General features: G+C 41.9%; 1 protein-coding gene across 2 annotated transcripts in view; it reads left to right on the forward strand.

The window, feature by feature from the left end:
• Window positions 1–26025, forward strand: part of PCSK2 (proprotein convertase subtilisin/kexin type 2) — a 240427-nt gene that overhangs the window by 11684 nt on the left and 202718 nt on the right. For both annotated transcript variants that reach the window (XM_005214325.5, NM_174413.3), the window contains 1 exon segment: window positions 17142–17246. In XM_005214325.5, the coding sequence (XP_005214382.2) occupies window positions 17142–17246 (105 nt within the window).

The following is a 26025-nucleotide window of genomic DNA, read 5'->3' on the forward strand; positions in this document are numbered from 1 at the left end:
ATGGATAGTGTCTGCTACAGGAAGGAAGCCAAACTGTGAGGCTGCAGTCAGTAAGATGCAGTAGAAGTATCAAGTGTTGACAATTCCTTTATATAAAGGGGGGACAAGAAGAAAAGTTTTGCTGCTCTCCCAATTTGTCTCACCCTCCACCCACCCCGGAGCACAGCCACACATCTGTTCTCTAAGTCTCTGTCTCTATTCCTGCCTTGGAAATAGGGTCATCTGTACTATTTTTCTAGATTTCATTTGTATGTGTTAATACGTGATATTTGTTTTTCTCTTTCTGACTCTACTCTGTATGACAGGGTCTATCTAGGTCCATCCATATCACCACAAATGACAAAATTTCATTCCTTTTTATGGCTGAGTAATATTCTGTTATATACATGTATCATATCTTCTTTATCTATGCATCTGTCGGTGGACATTTCAGGTGCACTGAGAGAACAGCATTGACATATATATATTGCCTATAAAATAGGCAGCTAGTGGAAGCTGCTGTGCAGCACAGGGAGCTCAGCTTGGTGCTCTGTGATGACCTAGAGGGGATGGGGTGGGAAGGGAGGCTAAAGAAGGAGGGCATATATGTTCACATATAGCTGATTCACATTGTTATACAGCAGAAACTAATATTGTAAAGCACTTATACTCCAATAATAAAATTTTTTTAAAAACTCAAGAAAGAGGAAAAGTATTATTATGGTGACTTAAACTTCTATGCTTCTAATGACTTTTATGATAATGATTTCTAAACACTTGTCAGACCACTCACCAATTGGTACCCCACCAAAATATTGTGAGATACCTGCTGGTTATTCTAACTGGTTTATCCAGACTCATTTAAATTTTGACAACCAATAACTTAAGTTATGGAATTACAGCTTGTCAGAGCAGGAAGAGATCTTGGAAAGGCATTAGATTAACCCCAAATTTTACACATGAAGAAAAGGAGATGAAGTGTGATGTTTATGTTCCCAGAAATTTGCTATGAGCATTTGAACCCTTTTGCTTCCTGCTGTGGTTCAAACGATGCATTCACACTAGACAAGAGAGAGAACCAGACTGAACAAGATTTCTTTGAGTGATTAGGCATGTAAACCAACTTGTTTGCCAGTTCATTTCAGGTCTTCCTGGTCTGCTTTTCAGTTTTGCTCCTACATTTTTTATGGATTCCAGGTTCCCAAACAAAACTGCTCATAGATGCAGAGATTAAAACAATGATCTATTGGATTTATACTTGATAAAAGGTAGAATAAGAATTTTGTATTTCTTTGACTGCCTCCTTAGTGTCTAACACAGTGCTGTACATTTAGCAAGCACTCAATAAATATCAAAATATGTGGTTAGAAAAAATTCAAAAATTTCGCAATAGCATTAGATACTCAGTAAATGATAAACAGATGTGTTATGAGATACTGTAATCAGGAAAATCAAGCATGTTAGGAACAGTTATAAGAATATCCTAATTTGTGCCTAATTGTGTTCAATTAATTAATTAACATTAATAGTCTAAAATCTTGGGACTTAAGGAGAAATTAAGAAGCCAGCAGCAGAAAACAGCAAGGAGATCCACAAATTCTGTTTCCTCGCCCTTAGCTTGTTCTCCACATCTCTGAGGGCAGGGGTTGGGGATGGGGGGAGCAATGTCAGTTTCATCAGGACACTATCAGTTCTCTTAAAAAATGATGGAGTTTGCATGTAAAAAGGTAGTTGGCATGAAAGTTTATTCTAGTCAGTTCTTGTTGCCTGTGTCAACCAAGAATAGGAGACCAAGTAAGACCTTGCAGAGCCCAAGATGTGGGGAGGAGTTTGGGAAACAAGCCACTGTTGGTCTCTTGGAGTCCAGGAGCAGTACCATCAGGGAGTGGGATGCAGAATCAGGCCAAGGGAACCTTGGAGAGTTGTGTCTGCAATGAGGCAAGGTGAGAGCCAAATTTGGACCCAGAAGCTGAAGCCTGAAACAAGCCATTCTGGCCATGAACTTAGAAAGGAGGAAAGGACCAAAAAAAAGTTATGGGAGTTTGAAACCAATGGACAAAGAAAGTAACAGGAGCCACAGCCTTAGCAGGGTAAGCATACAAGCAGAAGGTTTAGTCCATTCAATAAACATGTGCCTAGTATACTCAGGCAAGTGTGATATCAGACCCCAAGACATGGACTTGGGGACAAGTAAGAAAGGTTTCAGATATAGAGAAGAGGTCAAACTCTTGTGTGCAAACACTTTTTGAATCTTTGGTTGTGTTACATTTATTAAGTCCCATTGGCCAAAGAAAGCCATCTGGTCAGGTTCAAAGTCAGTGTGGAAGGGAACCATCCAAAGGAACTGATACAGAGAGACATGAGCAAAGTGAGGGGAACTTCCTCAGTGGTCCAGTGGTTGGGACTTCACCTTCTGATACGGGCAGTGCCAGTTCAATCCCTGGTTGGGGGACTGTGGTCCCACATGCCTTGTGGTCAAGAGACCAAGGCATAGCACAGAGGCAGTGTTGTAACAAATTCAATAAAGACTTTTAAAAAATGGTCCACATTAAAAAAAAAAAATGAGGACCACTTCTGCAACATTCTCCTACAGGACACTCTGGGAGCTATAGCAAATCTGAGTTATCCCATCCAAGGAGGAGTAAGCCAGAAAATGTAGCCACCAGCCCCTATTCTTCATCAGATTACACCTGAGGGGCAGCAAATCCCTTGTACTTCTGCCCACCCCAAGCAGACCAAGCATGCATCCACAGTCAGAGAACCCCCTCAGCAGAGAGATGCATGAAGACTTTGGCACAGAGAGACACGGTCTACAGTGATCTCCAGGGCAAGGAGAGGGGATATAGGAAGGGCATTAAAACAGTGTCTACTGCACAAGCAGTGGAGACACAGACATTGAAAACAGACTTATGGACACAGCTGCAGGGGGGTGGAAGGAGAGGGTGGGATGTATGGAGAGAGTCACATGGAAACATACATTACCATATGTAAAATAGAGAGCCAATGGGAATTTGCTGTAGGACTCAGGGGACTCAAACCAGGCTTCGGTAACAACCTAGAAGGGTGGGATGGGGAGGGAGGTGGGAGGGATGTGCAGGTAAAAGGGGACATGGGTAAACCTATGCCTGATTCATGTTGATGTTTAGTAGAAACCAACATAATACTGTAAAGCAATTATCTTTCAACTAAAACTAAATAAATTAAAAAGAAAAAAAAATCATCTGCTGCACAGAAGGCATAAATAAAATACAGAAATAGAGAAATCCCAGATAAATTGGAGTGTCTGTCATAGGCAACCAGAGTCCTGACCGTGTATTTTGTGATGGATCTGTGATATCCGACATGTAAAGCAGAAGGGGAGTCTTCACAAGGCAGGCAAGGTCAGGTTGAGGTGATTTGCAGTGAGGCTCAAAATTTCAGCAAGTAAAAGGGAGTTTATAAATGTTCAAGCTGGTTTTAGAAAAGGCAGAGGAACCAGAGATCAAATTGCCAACATCCGCTGGATCATCGAAAAAGCAAGAGAGTTCCAGAGAAACATCTATTTCTGCTTTATTGACTATGCCAAAGCCTTTGACTGTGTGGATCACAATAAACTGTGGGAAATTCTGAAAGAGATGGGAATACCAGACCACCTGACCTGCCTCTTGAGAAACCTATATGCAGGTCAGGAAGCAACAGTTAGAACTGGACACGGAACAACAGACTGGTTCCAAATAGGAAAAGGAGTATGTCAAGGCTGTATATTGTCACCCTGCTTATTTAACTTATATGCAGAGTACATTATGAGAAATGCTGGGCTAGAAGAAGCACAAGCTGGAATCAAGATTGCTGGGAGAAATATCAATAACCTCAGATATACAGATGACACCACCCTTATGGCAGAAAGTGAAGAAGAACTAAAGAGCCTCTTGATGAAAGTGAAAGAGGAGAGTGAAAAAGTTGGCTTAAAGCTCAACATTCAGAAAACGAAGATCATGGCATCTGATCCCATCACTTCATGGGAAATAGATGGGGAAACAGTGGAAACAGTGTCAGACTTTATTTTTTGGGGCTCCAAAATCGCTGCAGATGGTGACTGCAGCCATGAAATTAAAAGATGCTTACTCCTTGGAAAGAAAGTTATGACCAACCTAGATAGCATATTGAAAAGCAGAGACATTACATTGCCTACAAAGGTCCATCTAGTCAAGGCTATGGTTTTTCCAGTGGTCATGTATGGATATGAGAGTTGGACTGGGAAGAAGGCTGAGCGCCGAAGAATTGATGCTTTTGAACTGTGGTGTTGGAGAAGACTCTTGAGAGTCCCTTGGACTGCAAGGAGATCCAACCAGTCCATTCTGAAGGAGATGAGCCCTGGGTGTTCTTTGGAAGGAATGATGCTAAAGCTGAAACTCCAGTACTTTGGCCACCTCATGCAAAGAGTTGACTCATTGGAAAAGACTCTGATGCTGGGAGGGATTGGGGGCAGGAGGAGAAGGGGACGACAGAGGATGAGATGGCTGGATGGCATCACCGACTCAATGGACGTGAGTTTGAGTGAATTCCGGGAGTTGGTGATGGACAGGGAGGCCTGGCGTGCTGCAATTCATGGGATTGCAAAGAGTTGGACACGACTGAGCGACTGAACTGAACTGAACTGAAGAGAGGATGGTGTAGCAGGTGAAACAAAATGCACTGGAATTGTATAAGGTTTACTGTTAGTGTCACCTGACTAGACGCTAAGAAAGAGGGGAGATGAAGCCACAGAAGTGTACTGAGGACAGTTCATGAGGGGTCACCCACACCATGTTAGGCATTGGAATTTTGTGCCTAAATGGAAGGGGGCATTGAAAGATTCTTGAAAAGTATAACCAAGTGGCCACATACAGGAAACCCTAGGATAACAAGTTGAGCTGATAGTGAAGTTGGAGGTAGAGGCTGCCTTGCTCTTTTGTCCTAAGAAACCATTCATATCCTGGAAGCAGGTAGCACCATCCCTTTTGACAGATGTTGCTATTAGGGAATCAGGTTACCTGTCTTTTATCCCATTGCCACTGGATGATGACATCAGAGATGCTAATAGCCACAGTGAATGGCTCGTAGAGGTGGCCAGTTCCATCTATCAAATATATTCCAGCTAAGAACAAAATGATTCAATGCATCCCACTTCCTCTTAAATACACAAATACATGAATCTAAAACTAGCCCCCTAACTTACAAATCAAACAGAAAAGCCAGGACAGAAATGTCATCTCAGCACACCAGATAAGCCCCTTATTCCCTGATATTCCAAAGGAACGGTGCCTATACTAGATTTTTATTTCTGAGATGATACATGGAAATTTTTCCTTAGTCTAGAAAGGAACTGTCTGTGTGAGTAAGGCTGAGACTCAGCTATTCTTCACCTGTCTCGTTGTCTGTCATTTTAGATTTGATATAAATTAGTTGTGTAGTTCTTGGGGATAAATCAGAGTTTGAATCCCACTGTGGACTAGTAGCTCAGTCCTACAGAAATAAACAATCATGGACATCCCAAGCTGTTTTGCCTTTTGGTGCTCCTAGTTGTAGGCAAGAGAAGCTCTTAGCATGACAGAAGAGAATTGAGTGTTGTCCATGGAGAACAATGCTTAGGACAAGCTTAGAAATGAGCTGGGTGGGTTTAGAACCAGCTGTCCTGAGTGCTAGATCAAGGATTTTCCCCTTTCTCCTTTATCTTCCTCTCAAAGAGCTGATCCCCTCCTCTTACAAATAGCTAATTCCAAAGGAACATCCATCCATATAGTTATATTCTATTGACAAGTTTTTATTGAGACCTGCAGAGACAAAGTGCTTTAAAAGGGCTAGGTTCTACAGACAGCAATGTGACATACTCAGATTTATGTGCAAAGAAAAGCATATTATAGTTCTCTAGCTTATAAGACTTCACTTGATCTGATGGCTTCATCCAGCTCTTACAAATACCTATTTTAAGTGTTGAAGTGTGGAAAGCTCTGTTTAGCAATTGGCTTCTGGTTCTACACACAAAGGGCTTTCTCATATCAGGTGACCCTTACAATATGCCCTGATAAGTTCGGGCTGAGTAAGATTTTCTGTCACATCTGGTTACTGAAAGACATGACATCCTCACACCACAGGCTTCCTCCTGTTGACAGAGGAGCTGAAGGCACAAATAAATAATTAGGCTCCTCTGCTGTTTGAGCGGCATCTGTTCAAAGGAGCTGTCAAGCCTTCCACTTCTCTGGTGAAATCATATTTACTTTATTCATCTAAATAATGTGGCTTATTTGCCTTCAGTATGAAATTGTCTTGGTCTGTTTCTTGTTGATTGATTTTTATGAGATAGCATGTCATTTGCTGTGCATCCCTATGCCAGTCTGCTAAGAGTGGAATGACTTCTTATTGAATAGTTCCAATTATTATCTCCTTTTATAGTTTTAGAATCACTGGATTTATTCAAAATGCCCAAGTCCTCATCTCCATGCTATTCACTGCCCAAACATGCCCCTCAAACAAATAAAAGGAAAAGAATGATCAAAAGAAATAAAAATAATAAATAAAAATTGAAAAAAAGAAAGATACATAGTCTATATTCCTGGAGAAGGAAATGGCAACCCACTCCAGTATTCTTGCCTGGAGAATCCCATGGACGGAGGAGCCTGGGGGCTACAGTCCACGGGGTCGCAAAGAATCGGACACAACTGAGCGACTTTACTCACTCACTCACTCACTCTATATTCCATTTCCAACACGCTGCTTTGTTTGGGTAATTATAGCAATTGAAATCCACTGAAATGAGCGTCTTTCCTGGTGGCTCAGATGGTAAAGAATCTGCCTGCAATGTGGGAGACCCAAGTTTGATCCCTGAATCAGGAAGATCCCTTGGAGAAGGAAATGACTACCCACTCTAGTATTTTTGCCTGGAGAATTCCGTGGACAGAGGTGCCTGGCGGACTACAGTCCATGGAGTCACAAAGAGCCAGATAGGACTGAACAACTAACACTTTCTTTCTTAAATGGATTATATTATTTTTAAGACTATTTTTAATATTATTTCTTTTAATTGGAGGATAATTACTTTATGATATTGTGGGTTTTTTTTGCCATACATCAATATGATTTGGCGATAGGAACATGTGTCCCCTCCATCATGAACCCCCTCTCATCTCCTTCCCCACCCTATCCCTCCAGGTAGTCACAGAGCACCAGCATTGTGTGCCCTGCTTCACACATCAAACTCGCACTGGTTATCCATTTTACATACAGTAATGTATATGCTTCATTACATACAGTAATGTATATCCATTTTACATACAGAAATGTATATACATCAAACTCACACTGGTTATCCATTTTACATAAGTAATGTATATGCTTCAATTTGAGCTATTCTCTCAAATCATCCCGCCCTCTACTTCTGTCACTGAGCCCAAAAGTCTATTTTTAAGACTATTTTTTAAAAGCAACTTTAAGGCACTTCCCTGGCAGTCCAGTGGTTAAGACTCTGCACTTCCAATGGAGGAAGTACAGGCTCAGTCCCTGCTTGGGGAGCTAAGATCCTACACGCCACATGGCCAAAAAATCAAAACAAAACACAGAAGCAATATTGTAACAAAATCAACAAAGACTTTTAAAAAGGTCCACATCAAAAAATCTTTAAAACAAAAGTATACTGCTCTTTTTTAAAAAAAGCAATTTGAAGTGTACAACAAACCTGAGAGAAAGGTACAGATAGTTCTCATATATGCCTGCCCCACACACATAAGCTGTCTACTTGTATCAACATTTTTCCTCATTACTCACCAGAATGGCACCTTTTTTTTTACCAAGGATGAACCTATATTGCCACGTCATAATGCCAGAAATTCATAGTTTACCTTAGGGTTCACTCTTGGTGCAAATTCTGTAGGTTTGGACCTGAGTATAGTGACATATCTATCATCATAATATCATACAAAATATTTGGACTTCCCCCATATTCTCTGTGCTCTACCTGTTCTTCTCAGCCCCCACCACCTCTGGCAGACACTGAACTTTTTTTATTCTCTGCACAGTTTTGCCTTTTCAAGAATTTCAGATAGTTGGAATCATACAGTATGCAGACTTTTCAAACTGGGTTCCTTTGCTTTAGTAATATGTCTTTTCGTGATTTGATAGGTCATTTCTTTTTAGCAGTGCATAATAGTCCATTTGGAGAAGGCAATGGCACCCCACTCCAGTACTCTTGCCTGGAAAATCCCATGGATGGAGGAGCCTGGTAGGCTGCAGTCCATGGGGTCGCTAAGAGTTGGACACGACTGAGCGACTTCACTTTCACTTTTCACTTTCATGCATTGGAGAAGGAAATGGCAACCCACTCCAGTGTTCTTGCCTGGAGAATCCCAGGGACGGGGGAGCCTGGTGGGCTGCCGTCTATGGGGTCGCACAGAGTCAGACACGACTGAAGCGACTTAGCAGCAGCAGCAGCAATAGTCCGTTATCTAGACATACCACAGTTTATTTATCCATTTACCTACTGAAGGACATCTCGGAAGCTTCCAAATATTGACAGTTATGAATAAAGCTGCTGTAGACATCTGTGCGCAGGTTTTTGTCTGAACATGAGTTTTCTACTCATTTGGGTAAATACCAAGAAGTGCAATTGCTGGATTATATGGAAATAGTATGTTTAGCTTCTTAAGCTGCCAGACCGTCTTTCAGAGTGGCTATGCTGTTTTGCATCCTCACGAACAATGGATAAGACACCCTGTGCTCCACCTTCTCACCAGCCTTCAATGCAGTCAGTGTTCTAGATTTGGGTCATTCTAATAGATGTGTAGTGATATGCCACTGTGGTTTTCATTGGCAATTCCTTATGACATATGATGTGGAGTATCTCTTCATCTGCCTGTTTGCCACTTGTGTGTCTTCATTGCCAAGGGATCTGTTATGGTCCTTGATCCATTTACTTTTTAACAATTAAAAGAATATATATACACTTAAATTTATTTGGCTGCATGGGGTCCTAGCTGAAGCTGCAAGATCTTTGCTCTTTCGTTGTAGCATGCATTATCCCTCTTGCTCTCTCTCTTTTTTTGTTTTTGCAGGAAAAATAATACTAGTTTTTGGTTTTGTTTTTAACAACAGGGAATCCTGCTTAATGCACTCTGGGAAGCTGAATGGGAAGGGAGTCCAAAAGGGAGGGAATATATGGATATGTATGGCTGATTCATTTTGCTGTACAGTATAAGCTCTTTGTACACAACATTGTAAAGCAACTATACTCCAAAAAAATTAATTTAAAAATTTACACATGTGAACTCTTTTAGTTGTGGCATGCAAACTCTCAGTTGCACCATGTGGGATCTAGTTTCTTGACCAGGGATTGAACCCAGGCCCCCTGCATTGAGGAGCGTGGAGTCTTAGTCACTGGATCACCAGGGAAGTCCCCTTGGCCCACTTTTAAATCAAGTTCTTTATTTTCTGATTGTTGAATTTTAAAAGCTCTTCGTGTATGTTGGATAGCAATCTTTTATGTATCCTTTGCAAATATTTTCTCCCAGTCTGTCACGTGCTCTAAATTCTCTTGATATATGAAGTCAGTACCTGAGAGGCCACTCAGTAAGCTTAAATTTTTGATCCAGGAAACTGAGCTAAATAATCCGTTTCTGTTTGGAGCTACTAAGATTTCAGAGAAGGAAGTAGCAACCCACTCCAGTAATCCTGCCTGGGAAATCCCAGGGACAGAGCAGCCTGGTGGGCTACAGTCCCTGGGGTTGCAAAGGGTCAGACACGACTTAGCAAAACAACAGCAATAAGACTTTCTGTGGTTTGTAACACACATTATCATGATACATGACTGAAACCCCTATGCCTGAGAGGCTTTCTCCAAGATCAGAGAAGCTTAATGAGGACTCCAGGGTCTCCTCAGCCATCAGAGCCACAGACTACCTCCCTGGGTCTGCTGCTGTCTCCATGCTTAGCCACTCATCATGCTCTCTGAGCTTCTTTGTTAATCACCCAAGAGCCTGACAAGAGCTACAATTTATGTTGGTCCTGGGGAAGTGGAAGACAGAGAAGGAGCCTCATGCAGGAGAGGTGGTGGTCTTTACTGATATTCCTCCAGACCCACTTTCTGCCCATCTCTTTTCCCAAAACAAGACAGAAAGAGGTGAGAGTATTCAGATGGCTGAGGTGTGTGACCCTAGGTCCAGACTTGAAGGAGGAGGAACCTTGATTGGGGGATAAGATACAGGTTAGCACAGATGAGCCCTGAGAACCTATTAAACAAGAGATTATTCAGGCTGAAGAATGGGTATAACATAGGCAGGAATACACTTTGGTACCGACCCTGCCCCAGCCCCTGACCCTTGTCCCCCATCCCCATAAATTCTCCTCTCTTCCTTTCTGGACCTCTGACCCTCCATCCCATCAGCAAATTTCAGTGAGGCCTTTAGCTGACCATGGCTTAGGGTGTCATCCTTCCCAGAGATAATTGGATTTTCACTCAAGTGTTTGATATGAAAAAAGAATTAAATTTAGGATGGAGTTGAGAGGGAAACTTTGGTGGCAAGGAGAGGCCTTTTAATGCTAAATCATATCAACTGAGCTTGCCTCTCTCCAAAATGTTCTCGGGGTACCCCTTCCTCTCTCTTTCTCTTTTTTTCCTTACCTTCTAATTGTGGCTGTAAAGCTGCAATCTCCCTATTTCTGTCCATCTCTGTTTCTATAATATTATATGTTTTTGTCAATTGAACATTGTAATTTTCCTGTGTGTTTCTTCATTGGCCTGTAAGTGCCAGTAGGGCAGAGTCTGGGACCATGTCCCTGCCCCCGCCCCCCCAGTTCCCTTTCTCCCTCCTCCTTACTGCAAAGTGAAATTCCCCCACCCCTAAGAGAGTGCATGCAATCCAGGGAAATTAACCATGGTCTCAGGAAATGTCAGTAAAATGAAGAACTAGGCCCCCTTGTGAAATGCAGAATTCCTCCCCCCCCCCCCAATGGAACTGTTATCAGATGGGCCAGTTTTCAATCCTTGATGTTTTATTTCCCAGATTTTACTCCTTGAACCCCGTACAGGAGCTCCCCTTGCCAATAGAATTATAAAATTCTTTATATGTGGAACGAAGTCCAATATTCCACCAAGCTTGACTCTCAAATAAACATGACTAAGCATCATGAAAATCAGCATAAGGGAAAAACCTGCCAAAGGAAAAGTGATGGGTCAGGACCAGAGACCTCCCACCATCACCATGTTTGGGAGTTCCGGACCCATTTGAGAGCCTGTGGGAAGCAGTGGTCATGCCTAAAACAGCAAATGCACAAAAGCACAAAATTTGAGGTGGAGACTGTTTTCGCAGACCAGCGTCACAGTGGGTGCCTAAGGGGAAGGGACCCTGGTCTAAAGGGAGACAGGTGTGGGCTCCAGGAGGATTTAGCATGCCTTTTATCTGTTCACAATCAGGAGCCAGTTCTTGCTGTTGAGGAAAGTGAGCGTGTGGGTTCAAAGAGGAGCTTTAGCTCGGAGCCATGGTTATCCATGGGAAAAGGAGGCAAGAGAGACAGAAGAGAGGCAATGAGAAGCGTTGCTGGGATCCATAACATTCCGTGGCATAATGAGAATTTCTAAAAACTGCAAGTCTGAGTTAGCAGCGTTATTATACTGTCACCCAGCCTGAACCTTCAAGCTGACAATTTGCTGTGAATTCTTCGTTCACTTCTGTTTTCTCCTTCCTTCTGGAACCATGCATAGTTTGCCTTAAGAGACAAAGGTGATGGTGTAAAAGAAGAATAGAAGGGTATGTGTGTATGTGTATGTGTGTTTAAATGAAGATAACATTGGTCTGGAAGATCCCTGGATGAGGGCATGCAACCCACTCCAGTATTCTTGCCTGGAGAATCCCCCTGGAAAGAGGAGCCTGGTGGGCTACAGTCCATGGGGTTGCAGAGTCAAACACAACTGATGCGACTAAGCATGCAAACAAGAGTTGAGATATATGAGAAGTTTCTTACTGGGAAACAAGTGAAGCTTTGAGGACTTAAGATTACTTTTAATATATCATTCCTCTTTGGAAGATCAGCATTCTACTTAAGAAATGGAGGAAGGCACTGAGGTCTCTGTGGACAGCAGGTACCTTGCACTACTGAAATGGGCATGGCATCTGTCTTTCCCTGCCTGACGTAGGCTCAAACTTGCTCATAATCTCCTCAAACAGTCACTTCTCAGAGGCTCGGAGGCCTGTGGATTTGGAGTCTACACTCCAAAGACAAGAGGCAAAAAGGGCTCAGAAAAATAGCCAATGCCTGCAGGTTAATCTTCTGTTTAGTCTGTGATCAGTCAATTTACCTGTATATTGCCCAAGTTTCCAATATCAGCTCTATGAGACCAAGTATTAGTAACTCCAGGTCTTCTCTATGAGACCAAGTATTTGTAACTCCATGTCTTCTAGAGCCACAATAGTGCTTCTAGTCGAAGAATCTTGGGTCATGGGTCCCCAGGACACAGCAGAGGTCACTCACCAGCTTGGCTGTGCTTGAGTCACACTCATCTTTGTCTGAAGTCCAGCCTTCAATCTTGTGAATTCATAGCACTTGTTACCAAGCAAGAGATTGCAGTGAAAGCTGTGTGGTGGGGAGGGTCTGGAGGAACAGTCCAGAGACCGAGGATTTCCTTTAAAAGCTCCCCCCCTCAACTAGGAAGTCCTGCTCCTCCATGAGCCATGGTGTCTTTTTCTATAAAATGAGGCAGTTAGACCAAGCCAGGGTGCCATTCAACTGCCCTCGGTTATAATCATGTGGAAGGACTTCAGGATGTGATCATGGGAAGTGGTGGGACCTTCAGCTTGAACTTTTTAAACATATGACCCTCTTAAGGCCATCCAAATGTAATTTTAGAAAAATATTTTTACATTGTAAACACTTCCAATTTGGGGATCATTTTAGACTTAAAAATTTTGCAAAAAATTGCACACAGGTACACCCATGTTCACAGCAGCATGATTCACAATAGCCAAGAGGTGGAAGGTGTCCATCAGCTGATGAATGGATGGACACAACGTGGTACATACAAGCAATGGAATATTATTCAGCCAGAAAAAGGGGAAGGGAATTCGGGCAGTGCTTCACACAGATGAACCTTGAAGCTATTCAGCTGAGTGAAATAAGTCAGTCACAAAAGGATAAATATTGTATGATTCCACTTACATGAGATACCTAGAGTACTGAAATTCTTAGAGACAGAGAGTAGAATGGTGGCAGCCAGGACCTTGGGGAGAAGATATGAGGGGTTATTTAATGAACATAGAGTTAAATGTGCAGGATGGAAAGAGTTCTGGGTATCAATAGTAGTGAGGGTTACACAACAGTGGAGAGATACTTAGTGTCGCTAAACTGTGCACTGAATACTTTAAAATGAAAAGTTTTATATTATGTATATTTTACCACAATAAAAATTACTCCTTTTTAAATAGCAGAAAGTTCCCATATACCCCTTATCCAGCTTTTCCAAAGTCAACGTGGACAAAACCATAGGACAATTATCAAAGCCAGGAAAAACATTGCTACAACACTGATAATTAATCTATAGATTTGGTTCACATTATTCCAGTTGTTCCACTAATGTTCTTATTTCTGATTTAGGGCCCAATCCAAGATAGGAATTGATTTTGTTTTCCTGTATCGTTAGTCTCCTCCAGTTTTGAAAATTTCTACTGTCCTGATTTGACTTTCATGAACTTGAAGATTTGGAAGGGTAGTAGCCAGCTAAGGGCTTCCTCTGACTGAACACAGATTACCTTTTTTGGCAAGAAAATCATATAAGTGATGTCTCCTTCTCAGCGTATCGTATCAGGAGGCACATGATTTTGATGTGTTTCATCTGTGGTGAGATTAACTTGGATAGCTTGGTTGAGGGGGTCTCTGCCAGATTTCTCCACCATAAAGGTATTATTTCTCTTTGTTTATCATTAGATGTGACCCACTATTTTAGCATCCTTTGGTGACACTGGCCAACCACAATTATTTGTGTTTTTTTTAGTGGAGTGTAATTGCTTTACAATGTTGTGTTAGTTTCTGCTGTACAACAACATGAATCAGCTATAAGTATGCACATATCCCCTCCCTCTTGAGCCTTCTTTCCCCGACCCCACCATCCCACACCTCTAGGTCATCACAGAGCAACTGAGCCGAGCTCCCTGTGCTATACAGCAGCTTCCCACTAACCACTGTTTTACAATGGTAGTGTATATATGTGTCAGTGCTACTCTCTCAATTCCTCCCACCCTCCTCTACCACTGACGGTGCGTGTCCACAAGTCCATGCCCCACGTCTGTGTCTACCATCATAATTACTCATGGTGCTTCCAAATGGTGATATTCAGCTTCCTTTCATGACTTCTACTTTTGTTAATTGGAATTCTACTGTAAGAAAGAGTTTTCCATTTGCCTCTATTCAAATTTAATTAAAAAAAAATCAGTAAAACAGAGCCAGAACAATGTCTGTCCAAAGCTCAATGGTGCTTGATAACCCCAAATTTCCTTTCTTGTTAAAAAATTCACAGATTCTTCATGCCTTCCAGAATAGGAAATAAAATTCCCAAGTTTTTACCACCTGATTGTGGTCACAGGCACAAGTCTTTAGAGAGCAAAAGATGAGCACACCTACATTTTTTTTCCCCCTTCTCCATCTTCCCTCTTCCTTTCTGATAAATCTTAACATTTCCCTGAGTGCATCAGCAGGGTTAAGTAGAGAAAACATTCAAGAACCTTTGAGCCTGGAAAGATGCACATGAAATATTTATGTTTAATTTGCCCTGAAGAAGGTGGTTTTAATGAACAGAAGCTAAATCACAAATGCTACAGTGTTCTAAAAAATTTTCATTCACACACCCCTAGCCAAAGTTGCTATGCCCTTGAAGTTCATCCAGTATCTGCTTCCTTGGCCTCAGATCCCCTCCTCCAGTGCCAGGAACATCCCTTGAAGGCCCTTATCTGGGCTGCTCCAGGCTGGTGTCACCAACTGACAGACAGAGCCAATACTATTGTAGAGTTTCAAATACGCACAGTCCTAAAAATGGAAGGAATATAAAACTTTTTTTTTCAGCTACCCATTTGTTCCTGTATTCCATTGCTGAGTAACAAACCAACCCCAAACTTATTAGTATAAAGCAACAACTATTTTTTAAACTTTTTATTTAATAATGGACTATAGCCAATGATTACCACACAACTGCACTCATCTCACATGCTAGTCAAGTAATGCTCAAAATTCTCCAAGCCAGGCTTCAACAATACATGAACCATGAAATTCCAGAGGTTCAAGCTGGTTTTAGAAAAGGCAGAGGAACCAGAGATCAAATTGCCAACACCTGCTGGATCATCGAAAAAGCAAGAGAGTTCCAGAGAAACATCTATTTCTGCTTTATTGACTATGCCAAAGCCTTTGACTGTGTGGATTACAATAAACTCTGGAAAATTCTTAAAGAGATAGGAATACCAGACCACCTGACCTACCTCTTGAGAAATCTATATGCAGGTCAGGAAGCAACAGTTAGAACTGGACATGGAACAACAGACTGGTTCCAAATAGGAAGAGGGGTCGTCAAAGCTATATATTGTCACCCTGCTTATTTAACTTATATGCAGTGTATATCAGGAGAAATGCTGGGCTGGATGAAGCACAAGCTGGAATCAAGATTGCCGGGAGAAATATCAATAACCTCAGATATGCAGATGACACCACCCTTAATGCAGAAAGTGAAGAACTAAAGAGCCTCTTGATGAAAGGGAAAGAGGAGAGTGAAAGTTGGCTTAAAGCTCAACATTCAGAAAACGAAGATCATGGCATCTGGTCCCATCACTTCATGGCAAATAGATGGAGAAACAGTGGCAGACTTTATTTTTGGGGGCTCCAAAATCACTGCAGATGGTGATTGGAACCATGAAATTAAAAGACGCTCACTTCTTGGAAGAGAAGTTATGACCAACCTAGACAACATATTAAAAAGCAGAGACATGCCAACAAAGGTCCTTCCAGTAAAGGCTATAGTTTTTCCAGTAGTCATGAATGGATGTGAGAGTTGGAATATAAAGAAAGCTGAGCGCAGAAGAATTGATGCTTTTGAACTGTGGTGTTGGAGAAGACTCTTGAGAGTCCCTGGGACTGCGAGGAGATCCAACCAGTCCATCCTAAAGGAAATCAGTCCTGAATATTCATTGGAAGGACTGATGTTCAAGCTGAAACTACAACACTTTGGCCACCTGATGCGAAGAGCTGACTCATTTGAAAAGACCCTGGTGCTGAGAAAGATTGAGGGCAGGAGGAGAAGGAGACAACAGAGGATGAGATGGTTGGATGGCATCACTGACTCAATGGACATGAGTTTGAGTAAACTCTGGGATTTGGTGATGGACAGGGAGACCTGGCGTGCTGCAGTCCATGGGGTCGCAAAGAGTCAGACACGACTGAGTGACTGAACTGCACTGAACTGATAGCCAATGAACAATGTTGTGGTAGTTTCAGGTGGACAACAAAGGGACTCAGCCATACATTTACATGTATCCATTCTCCCTCAAACTTCCCTCCCACCCAGGCTGTCACATAACATTGAGCAGAGCTCCCTGTGTTATACAATAGTAGGTCCTTGTTGGTTATCCATTTTAAATATGGCACTGTGTACATGTCCATCCCAAACTCCCTCTCTTTTCCTCCCATCCTTCCCCTCTGGGAACTTGAGTTTGTTCTCCAAGTCTGTGAATCTGTTAATAAAACAACAACTACTTTATTATGTTCACGGACTTGGGATCAAAGATTTATACAGGCACAATGGGGGGACCTGGGGATGGTCCACATGGGATCCATTTTAATGGCTAATGGCCTGCAGTTTCCTTTTCTTGTGATTGCTAAGAGAAGAGACTAGAGAAGTTGGTGTGGGGATGGACATAAAGGGAAGTCCCTATGGATGAGAAGAGAAGATGAAAAGATAGACGAAAACTACAATAGTGGAAGAAAGAATGGGTTTGGGGGAGAAGGGAGGTGAACATATTACATCAGAAAAGTGGGGAGATGGGGAAGAGAACAGTGACAGAGAACCAGAGGGTCACATGTGGAGTCCCATCCCAGGAGTCCCAGCATGCACCCCGGCTCTGACATCCCTGTCCAGGGGCACCCCCAGAAGCTAACCTTGCCTGTGTCTGTCTGACTTTTTGCAGCTCCCCTTTGCTGAAGGCCTGTACCATTTTTATCACAATGGCCTGGCCAAGGCCAAGAGAAGACGCAGCCTACAGCATCAGCAGCAGCTGGAGAGAGACCCCAGGGTGAGTCTTCCTAGAAACCTGCCTTCTAACGTCTGCGGCCACAGATGAGCCTGTGGAGAGAGTGTGCAAGGGTGGGGCTGGGGGCAGGACTGTGGAGTAAAGGCCCTCAGTGGTGTGTTGCAATCACCCACATGGACCCTTTACAGAGTGGTCCTGGGGACTCTGCTCCTCTGTCTTATACATAATAATTTTACCCTCAAGAGGCCAAGGGAAGGGAGTAAACAGGGATACCACCCCTTTTCTGGCCTTTCCTCTTGCATTGTTATGTGAGGACTTCAGGTTGCCAGGGGGTGTGTTTTGGCCTCTGATGGATGGGAAGACACCAGCAGTTTAATGAGTCGTTTTATGGGAGGTTTCTCCTGGTGAATCCACATGCCCTGAGGAGACTGCCATGCCCCATGTGGTGAATGGGAACATGAGAGGGCCAGCAAGCCATCAGCTTGCAGGAGACAGCTGGCTTCTCCTGTCCACACATGACTGAGTCCACGGCCTCCTCTGCCCATCTGCCCATCATGGCACTTTCTGGTCTATGTCACCCAGGCCCCCTGTCTTCCTGATGCTTAGGACTCCCACTCTGAACTCCAATCTTTACCTTCTCTTGGACTCTAGGTCTCAATTTCTACTCCCTTCCCCTCCCTGGAAATTTAAATCCATTTACTTACAACTAAACTCATCACCCTGTCCAAAAGCATCCTTCTCCAGTGTTCCCACTTCTTGTTTTCTCAGAATAGAAACTTTGGGCATCGTTGAACCCTCCCCCTCTAACCCCTTCTGCTTTCCCCACTCATTCAACTGGGAGGTTCTGATTTCTTATAGACAGTTCACCAAGAGGGAAAGTCATCATCCAGGCAGCTTGCTATCTGTACACTGAAGGCTTCATGCCCTCTTGCCCAGGACATGGGGGACACAGATGTAAAGAGGACAGATGTTTGAATTAGACATTTACATATGAGACTCCTTTTGAGCTGGTGGAATCTAGAATCATTCTGGTGGGGCTTTTCATGGAAACATGTGACTGCGCTGAATGTGGACTTTAATTAGGAATACAGATGAAGCAGATTCCCCCAGCCGATCACCAGCTGACGTGCCACAGGCAATTTTCCTGGAACTCCTCAACCCAGGGGATCCCACATTCCCTAGAACGGAAACACTGCTTTGAGAATCCACTTTATCTTTGCTTTTGCAGTAGGTTTAAAGATGTCTGTACTGTCATCCTAGGCCAAGCATTCTTAAAGGGTCTGTTGTAGAAGCTGGCACCCTTACTTAAGAGAGAAACTCTTTTCTGTCATCACATCCTTGACCTTGACTGTACTAGTTCAGTGTCTGGGGATGTCCTTGAGAAGCCCATGGGCAGGGAATCCTGCCTGTCTCACCTGTGTACCCAGAGAATGTACCAGTGGACCATGACCACCCTGGTACATGTGACACTGGTTTTCCTTATGCTTCATGCCTGCCCCATGGTCTTACCCTTTATGGTCAATTATTTACTTTTATTTATATAATTCTTAAAAGTCCCTTATGTGTCTCTCCTCTTCCATGATTAAAGACAGTGCCCCGAGATCATTCAGAGAGAAACAATAAAAGAAACTGGGAAAGAAGGAAAATGATGCTTAAGAGGTTTGGATCGGGAAAGAGAACCAAGAAATAGTGAAACTAAGAAGCCATCGTTTGGTTCAGAGAGACACCTTGAGCCCATTAGATTAAGATTGTTTTATTCTTGCACTTACTTGAAACGGTCTTTGAAATGTTGATTCTTGAAGTGTACAGAGATGTTTCTGAAAGAGAAGACAATATGATGGGATGGGGAATAAAGAAGGAAATCCTGCATTGGTGATTCCAGTCACTTGTCTTTCGTCTCAAAGTAGTATCTATTTTATCCAAACGGAGCATCCATTCTCTCTCCATTGCCCATTATAAGGGTCCTGGTAGCCACTTTCCTCTGCCTGCTGGGGGTATCCATCTGCCCTATCCACAGAGAACAAGAGAAGATAACAGTGAAATTGAAGATCATAAATCTCCTGTATCTTTTATCTGCCTTCTCATACAGGTTAGGTGTCAGGGCTGCTGTCATTAATACAATCATTTTAGGAAAAGAAATAAAGCATAAAATCTCATAACTCTTTGCAAAATGAAAAAAAAAAAAAAAAAAAACCCTGCTAGTAATGATTGCCTTGTTCCCAAATGTGAGATTAAGGCCTGAGTCTTTTCTGCATGACATGCTTGGGGTCATCTAGTTTTGGCATCAGCTGATGCCAAACATGAGGATGACTGCTCTTAAACAAAAAAACGTTGACCAGGGAGAGTACAAAAACCGTATTATAAGGATGCTGTGAGGCCTGTGGACTTATAGACTTCAACAAAAGACAAATACATTGAGTTAGGATACCTCAGTTTGGGGGTTCCCAAGCACATTCAAACAAGGTGCAGAAAGAGAAGAAACTGGAAGAATAGGAGAGGGGAAGGACTGGGTAGCTGAAAAGGATGTTTTTGTCTCTTGCACAGATGTTGCAAGTTACTTTTCATGAATCAAGATCTTAAGAGCAAGTTGTTTTAGCAACTATATTCCAATTAAAAAATAAGTAAATAATAATAATAAAGAATAACAGAGCCACAATATGGAGAAAGCTTGGGTCCCTAAATTACCACATGGAGGGGAAACAAGGCACTGGCCTGAGTTCCTTACCAGGACTGTTTTAGAAACAAGAATAAATATTCTATGGTTGGAATCATAAAATATTAATAAATAAATGAAATAAAATTTTATAGTTATTTGAACACTGGAACAAAATATCTATTTCATCGCTTTTCTACACCAAAAATCAGTTTCACCAAGAAAAAAAGCTTGATTATTTAAAATACTTGGTGATATTTCAGTGAAAAAGGGCACAGGTAAAATAAAAGGGCTTAATGAAAGGGAAAAGAAGACCAAGTTATTTCATCCTTCTCTGAAACATGTTATCTCATAGACCAATCGACTTGAATCATGTTTACTGCCCCAGCTTGCTTCTTACCCCGTCTCTGCAATATTTCCTGGCCACCCTCACTTGCTATTCTCAGGCTTGTTAAGGCAAATACAGAGTCCGAGGAGCCATGCACATATTCCCAGGATGGTTTTAGCTTCTACAGGCTCTCAGGGCTCAATCTACCTAAGTAGATTTTTAGCGAAAGAAACCACCAAGCTCTCCTATCAACCCAAGAAATAAAGAAGACAAAGATAGAGGACCAAACTTCTGATCAGAAATTTCAAGGATGTTTGTCCTTCATTTCACTACTAAATTTTTTGTTAAAGGAAAAGAAGAAAAAGACTAGAAAGGGATAACATGGGCTTTTGCCCACACCAACACAGTGCTACTTTCAGTATGCTTACCTTTGTTCATCAATATGGAGGGAAGTAGCTAAGACAAATATTCGGATGCAGGACTGTTTTAAAGGTGCTCCCTTGTCTTTCCGCTTCTTTCTGCTAAGAGGATTAGCATAATGCTGTGTAACATCATTTAGATGCTAAAAAGCAAAAATTGCGTCTTTATTTCTAGGTATCTTTCTATAGTACCATTCTGAGTACACAGTAGATGCTTGATAAATGACTGTCAGATGAATAGATGGATGGTTAATATTTTTTCTTCAGGGTTTTAATCCATGAAATAATGTTGTTCTTCTCATCTTATGTTTTCATTATTATTCTAAAGTGGAAACAGAAATATTGCTGTCTTTCCCGGGCCTCCTTTAAATACATTCTTAATTGTGGATGAAAGAAACCACTTCATTTCATCATTTTCAAGTATTGTCACTGAGAATCCCATGAACAGCCAGCTTTTAATTTCCAAAGTCACTCTGTGTTCCTGCTCATATTCAAAGTCACAGTGCAACCACTGAAGCAAGAACAATGTGTTTGGAAAGTACGAAAAGCTAAAATAATTTGAAAATGTAATAAATAAACCCAAAGCTAGAATGAAATAAGAAAACTGAAAATTCCTTCTCAGCATCAAGGTCAAGAACAATTAATCCACGTTCAAAGCCTCTGTGACATTAGTCAAACTTCAGCTAAGAGCAGCATCAACAAATCCTAAAGTCAAACTAAACTGTGGTCCACAGTCTACATATCAAACCCCATACATTCAACAAGTGCTTGAAAAGCCGCTGGGAAATACATTTATTTAAAACATTTGTTTCACAGTCCTTCACATCTGCTCATCTGACATAGAGAGCATTGAAATGAAATATGTTCAAAAATTTAAAGACTCAGTTACTCAATGAGAAACTCCCACTAGTCATATGGAAGCCAGATAACTTACCAAAAAAAAAAAATAATAATAACCTGAATGTCATTTGTTGAGAAAGTTATATTTGATTTAAGAATTTTAAGCATTTATTTCCTTTTCTCAGCAATGATACTAGACCATCCAATTATCTCTTGGGGTTCTCTTTAAACCTGTTTCAAGTCAGAAACTCCTATCAGTCCACTGAAACCTTTTCTTATTTCCCCTGGTCTCAAAGAATATTACATGTTTCCTCTGCATTCTTTACATTGGAGCTGCTTCTTCCTAGCTTGTTCCACATCCAAGAGTTTTGACAAGTCTTATAACCACAGGTGTCAGCACATGACCCCATAGTGAGTCAGTTTTGTTCTTTAAGGATCTATTCGGAGCATATGTGTGAGTTTTTAGGGCACTCCAAAAACCTACAAAAATTAGTTTCACTGGATAGTACTTCAAAAATCTCACAGACCATGCAACCTGAAAAAAAAAAGAGAACTTTGTCTATTCTTTAAAACTAACTGGACATGTCTGGTGTGATCTGTTTGTAAAAATCTGAATAATGAGTGAATCAGGCTTTCTTTGTTTGTGGGACTTCATAATACCATAATTGATAATGCTTTTTTAATAGAGTCATTATGGTAACTGAAACTCAGGTGGTTGACAGAAGCTGGAAATGGCTTGCAAGTGCCATTTGGGTCCTTCAGCAATTCAAACAAGCAGAGAAATTCATCTACCCTCTTCCTCCACGAGTTACATGAAATTTTGTCATAATCACTAAGCTCTTAGCTTCCAAGCATTTTCAAACACCTGGCATCACTCACAGTAATTTGTAATGATAATGACAACCCACCAGTATGTTTCATGTCTTTCCTTTAATTAATATAACTATTTGATCACAGCCATCCCTCAGTTTCCATAAGGAACTGGTCCCTGGACCCCCGCAGATACCAAATTCCAGATGCTCAAACCCTTTATGTAAGCGGCATCAAGAAGCTGGCCATCCATATCCGTGGGTTCTGCAAGGGCGGATAGAGAAGACTGACAGTACGTAGATTAAAAGTTGGAGAAGAGAAGAATAAAACACAATTATCTTCTGGAAAATCTACTTTCAAATTGAAAATGTCGTGGAGAAAAATGCCTTCCCTCACTTTTCATTTTGGTTTTGACGAAGCCTTCCCCCAGTGGGTATGTTCTGTCCTTATGTCACAGGGACACCTGAGAACATCCCAGCCCACGGGGCTGGTGAAAACAAAAAATCCATCTTGTTAGTGCCTTTTAAAAAGAATTTTTAACAATAGGTTGATTTATTTGGTTGGTTGATTTTTATACCCTAGAAAAATTGTTTCCATTTTGTACATTTCTTTTTTTAATAGGTTGTTTTTTATCTTCATCAGTTCAGTTCATTTCAGTTGTTCAGTTATCTCGGACTCTTTGCGACCCGATGAACTGCAGCACGCCAGGCCTCCCTGTCCATCACCAACTCCCGAAGTTCACTCAGACTCACGTCCATTGAGTCTGTGATGCCATCCAGCCATCTCATCCTCTGTCATCCCCTTCTTCTCCTGTCCCCAGTCCCTCCCAGCATCCGAGTCTTTTCCAATGAGTCAACTCTTCACATGAGGTGGCCAAAGTATTGGAGTTTCAGCTTTAGCATCATTCCTTCCAAAGAACACCCAGGACTGATCTCCTTTAGAATGGACTGGTCGGATCTCCTTGCAGTCCAAGGGACTCTCAAGAGTCTTCTCCAACATCACAGTTCAAAAGCATCAATTCTTCAGCACTCAGCTTTCTTCACAGTCCAACTCTCACATCCTTACATGACCACAGGAAAACCATAGCCTTGACTAGATGGACATTTGTTGGCTAAGTAATGTCTCTGCTTTTTAATACGTTATCTAGGTTGGTTATAACTTTTCTTCCAAGGAGTAAGTGTCTTTTAATTTCATGGCTGAAATCACCATCTGCAGTGATTTTGGAGCCCAAAAAAATAAAGTCTGACACTGTTTCCACTGTTTCCCCATCTATTTGCCATGAAGTGATGGGACCAGATGCCATGATCTTTGTTTTCTGAATGTTGAGCTTTAAGCCAACTTTTTCACTCTCCTCTTTCACTTTCATCAAGAGACTTTTTAGTTCCTCTTCACTTTCTGCTGTAAGGGTGGTATCATCAGCATATCTGAGGTAATTATATTTCTCCCGGCAATCTTGATTCCAGCTTGTGTTTCTTCCAGCCCAGCGTTTCTCATGATGTACTCTGCATATAAGTTAAATAAGCAGGGTGACAATATACAGCCTTGACGTACTCCTTTTCCTCTTTGGAACCAGTCTGTTGTTCCATGTCCAGTTCTAACTGTTGCTTCCTGACCTGCATATAGGTTTCTCAAGAGACAGGTCAGGTGGTCTGGTATTCCCATCTCTTTCAGAATTTCCCACAGTTTATTGTGATCCACACAGTCAAAGGCTTTGGCATAGTCAATAAAGCAGAAATAGATGTTTTTGTGGAACTGTCTTGCTTTTTCCATGATCCAGTGGATGTTGGCAATTTGATCTCTGGTTTCTCTGCCTTTTCTAAAACCAGCTTGAACATCTGGAAGTTCATGGTTCATATATTGCTGAAGCCTGGCTTAGAGAATTTTGAGTATTACTTGACTAGCATGTGAGATGAATGCAATTGTGTGGTAGTTTGAGCATTCTTTGGCATTGCCTTTCTTTGGGATTAGAATGAAAACTGACCTTTTCCAGTCCTGTGGCAACTGCTGAGTTTTCCAAATTTGCTGGCATATTGACTGCAGCACTTTCACAGCATCATCTTCCAGGATTTGGAATAGCTCAACTGGAATTCCATCACCTCCACTAGCTTTGTTCTTAGTGATGCTTTCTAAGGCCCACTTGACTTCACATTCCAGGATGTCTGGCTCTAGGTGAGTGATCACACCATCGTGATTATCTGGGTCACGAAGATCTTTTTTGTACAGTTCTTCTGTGTATTCTTGCCACGTCTTCTTAATATCTTCTGCTTCTGTTAGGTCCATACCATTTCTGTTCTTTATCGAGCCCATCTTTGCATGAAATGTTTCCTTGGTATCTCTAATTTTCTTGAAGAGATCTCTAGTCTTTCCCATTTATCTTCATACTTGACTCTAAATTGGTGAGATTTGTGGTGCTGAGATCCTGCTCTAAGAAATGGATAGGAATTCCTTGGTTTCTCTTCTGAATGTCTTCTCGAGGGAAAGAATTAAAGCTGATAGATTTAATCATTTTACTTATTTAGAAACACAGACACAGTGAGTTTATTATAAATAGTACAGCAAGTACAATAGTATTTTGAATTGCTTTCATGCTTTTATTCCAGAGGGCCTTCATGGCTGCTTCTCTTCATCTTCTCATTACCTTGGAACATGAGTTGGACCAACAGTTGTTATTCCTTCTTGAAATAAAGGTAACAAAGAGGTGGGTGTGCGCTTGAGTCACACACGAGTTTGAAAGCCAAAAACTGACTCAGGTCTCCAATATTGGCCCCATCTTTTCCACCCTGGATTTAGGTCTCTTGGTCAGCAAGGGAGCAACCTATTTGGAATTGAGATTCTTACAAGGAAAGGACCATCCAGGATGCATGATTATAAGAGCTCTGGGGTCCACGGATATGATTGTGTCCGACTCTTTGCCACCCTATGGACTCTAGCTCACCAGGCTCCTCTGTTTCTGGTGATTCTCCAGGCAAGAATACTGGAGTGGGTTGCCATGTCTTCTCCAGGGGATATTCCCAACCCAGGGATAAAACCCAAGTCTCCTGCATGGCAGGCAGATTCTTCACCATCTGAGCCACCAGAGAAGCCCAGGAATACTGGAGTGGTAGCCTGTCCCTCCTCCAGGAATCAACCCGGGGTTTCCTGTATTACAGGTGAATTCTTTACCAGCTGAGCTACCAGGGAAGCCCATGGTCCATTGATAAAGTCATGCAAGTAGAGAGTTAGCCAGTGGTGAGGTTTGAAATTCCTTTAACTCTTGAGGCCTCGGAGACACAGATTAGCTGGAATTCCCAAGAGACACTCCTGAGCAGGATAACAGGATTCATGGGTGCCTCTGGCATGTCTACTGCAAACAGAATAGTAAACTGGGGACATGGGGAATTGAAACAAAGTGAAGGTGATGCCAGAGGAAGATAGAGAAGGTGAGACGAGGCCCAGAAAACACATTTTTTAATTATTGGTGAAAATTGGATGAGACCCAGCCCCAAACCCCCCCCTCAAGGATTGTCTCAATAACACTTGAACCATGTGACCCCTTCAGTGACCTGGACTTTTCTTGCTCTGTTATCGGCTCAATTTTCTATCATGAAAAAAGGAACCACATTGACCACTTTGAAGAGGCAAATCACTTCTCAAGGAGTGCACAGAAAAACTTCGCATCATTTCTTCCTTTTTCCTCGGGTTTTTCCTCCCTGCTTCTATGCACGTTTCCTCTCCTCGAGAACCCTGAAGTAGCAAACACACACTTTTAGAATGTGGGTCTCAGGGTTCGAA

Source organism: Bos taurus, chromosome 13 (assembly GCF_002263795.3).
Source record: "Bos taurus isolate L1 Dominette 01449 registration number 42190680 breed Hereford chromosome 13, ARS-UCD2.0, whole genome shotgun sequence".
In the NCBI taxonomy this organism is placed as follows: domain Eukaryota; kingdom Metazoa; phylum Chordata; class Mammalia; order Artiodactyla; family Bovidae; genus Bos; species Bos taurus.